Below are 6,556 nucleotides of genomic sequence, written 5' to 3'. Positions count from 1 at the left end.
AGCTTGAGGCTCTGTCTCAAAAAAAAAAAAAGAGAGTTAATATTTTATGTTATGGCTGAGAAAATTGAGGATCGGTCAGGTTAACTAACTTGTTCAATTACAAAGTCACTAAATGGTAGAGCTAGGATTTTAATATAGGTCTGCCTGATTGCAAAGCTCACATTTCCCTCACAAAGCTATAATAATGTGTGTAAATTTTCCAGAGGAATGAGGGAGTGTAAGCACACAGAAAGTAATATGGAGACATGAAACTCAGTAACTTCCGTTGCTCAAATGGGCTGTACAGTTTTATGTGGCTTGAATAACTTGCCTAGATTACTGCTGCAGCCTCCTCACTGGCTCCCCTACAGGCTATTCAATACATAGCAGCTAACGTGACTCAAAAAGAAATACAGATAATCACGTCACCCCTCTGTACAGAGCCCTTCAGTGGCAATTCCTCCCTGCACCTCATCCCTCAGTCCTTTGAAGTAACCACAGTATTGCTGTCAGTTTGGTACATATCCTCCCTACTCTGAATGTTCCTTTATAACCTTTTTCTTTAAACAAAAATAGGACCATATTATATGTATTCTTCAAATCTCTTTTTTCTTTGTATTTATAGTTTAATGTCCTGTGTTCTTAACATAAAGAGATATATTATTCCCTTGATACATGTTGTTACAAAGCAGGAGGAGCAAAGCTCTCTGTCTTATTGGTTTCAAATTATATAATAGTGTCTTATGATGTTGATGTATAATGGTGGATTTTGTGTTCATAAAGCAAACGGTGTCTTTCTAACAATTTTTTTATCTATAGCATGAAACAACTTACTTTAAAAAGCACTATCAATGAAATAGTATATTTGTTATGTAGTTAGATTTATCCCTAAAGCAAATGCTTAATTATACATGATATAACAAGTATTATTGAAATACAAGTAATTATTATAAGAATTTCTTAGGGCGGCACCTGTGGCTCAAAGGAGTAGGGCACTGGCCCCATATACCAGAGGGTTCCAACCCTGGCCCAGAAAAAAAAAAAAAAAAAGAATTTCTTCTTTACCATGGTTACACCCAGTTGAAAAGTTTTAACTGCTTTTGCCTCTGCTCATTAATAGAGATACTAAGGCTGTGTAAAGTAAAGAACAAAAGGATTGGCTCGGCGCCTGTGGCTCAACCGGCTAAGGCGCCAGCCACCTACACCTAAGGTGGCGGGTTCGAATCCCCAGCCCGGACCCGCCAAAACAACAATGACGGCTGCAACCAAAAAATAGCCGGGCGTTGTGGTGGGCACCTGTGGTCCCAGCTACTTGGGAGGTGGAGGCAGGAGACTCGCTTGAGCCCAGGAGTTGGAGGTTGCTGTGAGCTGTAATGCCACAGCACTCTACCCAGGCGGACAGCTTGAGGCTCTGTCTCAAAAAAAAAAAAAAAAAAAAAAAAAAAAGAGAACAAAAGGATTGATGACCAGTGTTGGAACCAGAGGACTTGACTAATTAGTATTTCATAAATGAAATGTGCCACTGTGGATAAAGATTGCAAATTATAACCTAAGATTGACTTTTGATGGGAAATGAGTGTATTATTGTTCATTCATTTATTTTATTATAGTTGTTTTGAATTTTAACATGTTAAAGACCTCTTTATTTTTAATTACAGTCTCGAGTTGTAGCAGTACTAGATTGGGAGCTTTCAACTATTGGTCATCCTTTGTCAGACCTAGCTCATCTTTCCATGTTCTACTTTTGGCCAAGGACAGTTCCAATGATAAATCAAGCTTCCTATATTCGAGAAAACACAGGTACAAAAATATAATGTCTAAATTGCTGTAAATATAAAATTGTCTTTTTTATATTCATAAATAAAAAATATAATCTTACAATTGTTAATGATCTTGTAATTTTAGGTAATGGTTTTTGTTTCTTGAAAATATTTCTAATTAATTTTGTTTTTATTAATTTTTCTGAACATAGATGCCTACTTTTAGTAATGTATGCCAAAATGTAATCCTTTGTATGTTATTTTGTGAATTAAGATTTAGAACATGTTTTGTTGCATAGATTAGTGGTTATTACATTCTGTTTTACATATATATGCTATATTATGACATTTAAAAATATTCACTATAATGATATCATATGTTGTTTTTATAGGTATACCATCGATGGAAGAACTGATTTCAATATATTGCCGCTGTAGGGGGATTAATTCTGTTCTTCCTAACTGGAATTTCTTTCTTGCTCTTTCATATTTTAAATTGGCTGGAATAGCACAGGTAATTGTTTAAAACATGTGTTTGAAAGTGGGATTAAGGGCAGCACACGTAGCTTAATGGGTAGGGCATCGGCCACATACACCAAGGCTGGCGGGTTTGAACCCAGCCTGGGCCTGCTAAACAGCAACAACTGCAACAAAAAAATAAGCCAGGCATTGTGGCAGGTGCCTAATGTCCCAGCTACTTGGGAGGCTGAGGCAAGAGAATCACTTGAGCCCAGGAGTTTGAGGTTGCTGTGAGCTGTGACGCCACAGCACTCTACCAAGGGTGACAAGTGAGGCTCTGTCTGATAACCACCAATTAAAAAAAAAAAAAAAGACTCTATCTGAAAATAAAAACAAAAACCTGAGATTAAGAGAGGGCAGCAATCTTTAGAGTTGACATTATTTACTAATGTACATTGACAATGTTTTCTGGTATTTAGGGTTTGTACATTTTTCATTCTTAGACTATTTTGCTTTTCATAATGACAAGTATCAGACATGAATAAAATATAAATCCAGCATTCAAAGAATAAGAATTTGACAAGAAAAATTTAAGTAACAGAATGAGTTATCCCTTTTTTTATGATGAACTTACAAGATGGAAGGAGGGAGAAAGATACAATCACAAAAAGAGGAAAGCATGTGAGGATTAGTCATTTCCTAATTATCTGATGTAAGAAAAAACTAAATCTTTTGATCTCTGCTTAAAACTATAAAACCATGTGTTAACGAGGGCTGACAAGGAGGGGAGAATTATCTTTGTATTTCTTAGAGGCGGGAATAGTACCTAGTATAATATATCCTTCTAATACATTTTTGCATAGGTAGAGGAGTAAAATTTTTCATTTTCTAATAGCCAGTCATATTTATGTGATGAATTTTGAGAGGGAATTGGGTATAAATTTATTGATTTTCTAATTACATTTTAATCTAAACAAATGCCACTGTCTTTATACTAATCCAGTTTTCAAGCACTTTGAATCTTGGAGGCTTAAGAAATTAAGGTGCTTTATCAGTGACAAGAGGTTTTAGGGAAAGAACAGGTAAATAAGAGATTTTAGAAACAAAAATAATGGGAAAAGGAATATTAAGGAAAATTATAATTATTTTTCCCTGTCCTCAGAGTTCATGCTATCCATGAACAACTAGGAAGTATTAGTGTTACATTTCATCCTATATTCTAAGAGTTGATCATGTTCAATAAAATTGGGTTTCTCAAAATGAGTGCGTCTCTGTATCTGTCAGTTTCCACAAATCAGATACCAAATAGGCTTTGAACTTATGGCTTTTCTTTTCAAATAAAAGTCTGAGAAAGGTTATGATTGAAATTAAAACGTATATTATAAACTATCTGTATATCACATTGTACATGGAGTTCCCTTAAAGATGATCATAAATATTCTGTTCTCACCAGAAATATTAAATTGGAAATTTTACAGTATTTTTTTTTTTGCTAAAATGATTATATAAGGAAGATATAGGAATAGAATTCAGTTGTTTGTGTTTGGGGAAGAGGAGAGAGTTTACATTGGAAGTGTGGAAATGGCAAATTATGAAAGAAACACTGATTAGTGTCCAAACAACATTGTTAAAAAAGACATGGTTTCACATAAATTAAGAGCCAAAAAAAAAAAGTAGATAAATATATCCTTAGAGGTTGTCTCATAGTTTTCTCTTTGGTTTTTGATGTTATTTGGTCTCTTTAGATTTTCTCCCACTATGAAGAGAGAGCAGCCATCTTTAGAGATGATATAATTTGCAGATTTGGCATCTTTGGTAACTACTGAGATTGTTTTTAAGTTTGGTTTGATTATAAGTTACAGTTCTGCTAGGATGAGAGTAAGTTAACTAGATGATGTGAGAATGAGATCATTTAATTTTGAAGAGTATAATTACCGCTGCATGTAAATTAATAGTATTGATAGTCTGATTTACATCTTCATACTCTGTGAGTTTATGGTCCTGCATAACTGGGAAACTGGGAAAAGATTCATGGAATAGTTGAAGAACAGTTTTCCATCAATTTTAATGCTTTATGTTAATTTTCTTATAGGGAGTATATAGTAGATATCTTCTGGGAAATAATTCATCCAAGGATAGCTTTCTATTTGCCAGTATGGTACAACCTCTGGCAGAAACTGGATTACAACTCTCAAAAAGGTGAGGAAAACATTCCTTGGCTAACTGAAATTAGAGCTTTAGTTAGGTATGTGAAGGTTATAAACTTTGGGGGAAATAGGAATTATTTCCATTCCTTACACCAGGATTGCTGCTGCCAATCAAGATAGTTTTTTGTTTTTTTGTTTTTTTGGTAAATCTTTTATATGCATAAACACAAATTGACCTCAAATATAAAGAAAATCCACATATTTGTGACTAAAAGTATTTTTTGTCCCTCGGATATGTAAACTTTCAAAGGTATAAATAAAATTCTCAAATTTTTCCTTCTAATATTTAAGTCACATATACCTACTCAAAATTGTGTACTATATAAGCTGATTTATTCCTTTAGAATTTATTATTCTCTTCTACTATCACATTTCATGAAATTTTATTCAGACATTTCATAAGCATCTTTGAAATTCAGGTCTACATCCTTGGAACACTTTTTAAGGCATCTAACACAGTTTGCCAGAGTCCTCACTGGAGCACTTTCTGAGGCATCTATCACACTTTCCCAGGGGCATGTTGCTATTACTTACTGAGCACATGTGATGCTGTTCCAGAAATTCTGCCTAAGCCAAAAGAACCCAGGGCATAATGCTGAGACTGTTGTTTTCTTATAGCTAGATATTTGTGATCTCTACGACATAACAACCAGCTCTCATGCTTCATAATGACATTCTCTATAATGACATTCAACGGTTACATTTTTGAGGCATATAAAAGAAAATGAGTAAAGTTGTAAATGAGTAAATTTCTTTGCTTCCTCTTTTAGAAATTCCAACTAGCATTGCCTGAGGTGATTCCAGGATTATGCATATTTCCCTAGTAAAGAAATTTATTTTATGGGCATTCAGCCCATAATATGAAAGACTTGAAAAATAATTCCAAAATATGGCGTCTCCTCCTGAGGGATATTTTTGTGGAGCTGAGGAGACATCACATTATGTTCGGAAATATGAAGTAATATTTATGGATATCTTTGTAACCATTTTTCCTCTTTTTTTTATAAAGAACTTTCAATACTGCATTACTGCAGATTGATAATACCAGACAATTGTTTGTACAGACAAGGAGAGGCCAGGAAGTTCTGACTAGGGTGAAAAATTTCATGAAACAACACATCCTTCCAGCTGAAAAGGTGAGTATTGTATAAACAAACAGAATACATTCGTGCTAACGGACTATTGATGACTACCTCTGTTATTTCTGCTTGCAGGAGAGCCATGGGGTTATTTTCTTTGCAGTCAATCCTTACCCAGATTCTTCTTCTCACATTAGCACTGAGCCATAGAGTCTGAGCCTGAACAATTGCAAGTTTCTAAAATGTGCCAAGGGAATGCACAACTAAGTCTGTAAAATAAAATAAAGCCAAAGGGAATTAGCAGTTTATGAAGTTGCTGGGAGTAGTTGATGAAGACGATTTTACGGGTCTTTTCCTAGGGCGTTCACTCAGCTTTTTATTTATTTATTTATTTATTTATTTATTTTTTGAGACGGAGCCTCAAGCTATCCCCCTGGGTAGAGTGCCATGGCATCATGCTCACAGCAACCTCCAACTCCTGGGCTCAAGCGAGTCTCCTGCCTCAGCCTCCCAAGTAGCTGGAACTACAGGCGCCCGCCACAACGCCTGGCCATTTTTTGGTTGCAGCCATCATTGTTGTTTGGCAGGCCCGGGCTGGGGATTCGAACCCGCCACCTTAGGTGTATGTGGCTGGCGCCTTAGCCGCTTGAGCCACAGGCGCCGAGCCTCACTCAGCTTTTTAAATAAACAAAGTCCCCTTTGAGAATTGAATAAGACTGTAGACTACACAAGATGGACATACCAGAAAATTCTGCATGTCATTTCAAGCTTTTCACAAGTACTCTCACCCTCTCCCTCATAAGCTACTATTTTAAGGTGACGTTTCAGTTCCTTCACCGAGGGTACGGAGGCAACATGGAACATTCATTCATTCAGTTAAGAAATAATTATTGGGTACTTAGTAAAGGGTTAGACACCTGGGGAGCCACTGAATGTAAGAGAGAGAACCAGACAGACAGTGCTTATGCTTCTGTGAAGCTTAGACTTTAGCAAGAGAGACATCAAATAAGAGATGATATCCTGAGTATAGTGGCTTATGCCTGTAATCCTGGCACTCTGGGTGGTGCAGGTA

General features: G+C 35.8%; 1 protein-coding gene across 1 annotated transcript in view; it reads left to right on the top strand.

The window, feature by feature from the left end:
• The window catches only part of ACAD11 (acyl-CoA dehydrogenase family member 11), an 82,484-nt gene that overhangs the window by 20,473 nt on the left and 55,455 nt on the right, over positions 1-6,556 (top strand). The window contains exons 6-9 of the mRNA XM_023513069.1: positions 1,638-1,779; positions 2,132-2,253; positions 4,291-4,397; positions 5,415-5,541. Of these exons, the coding sequence (XP_023368837.1) occupies positions 1,638-1,779; positions 2,132-2,253; positions 4,291-4,397; positions 5,415-5,541 (498 nt within the window). The remainder of the gene's footprint in view (positions 1-1,637; positions 1,780-2,131; positions 2,254-4,290; positions 4,398-5,414; positions 5,542-6,556) is intronic.

This window comes from Otolemur garnettii, unplaced genomic scaffold (assembly GCF_000181295.1).
Source record: "Otolemur garnettii isolate 467f Iridium unplaced genomic scaffold, OtoGar3 scaffold00032, whole genome shotgun sequence".
Lineage (NCBI taxonomy): Eukaryota > Metazoa > Chordata > Mammalia > Primates > Galagidae > Otolemur > Otolemur garnettii.
The sequence above is the reverse complement of the archived record's forward strand: the minus strand, read 5'-3'. Positions and strand labels throughout refer to the sequence as shown.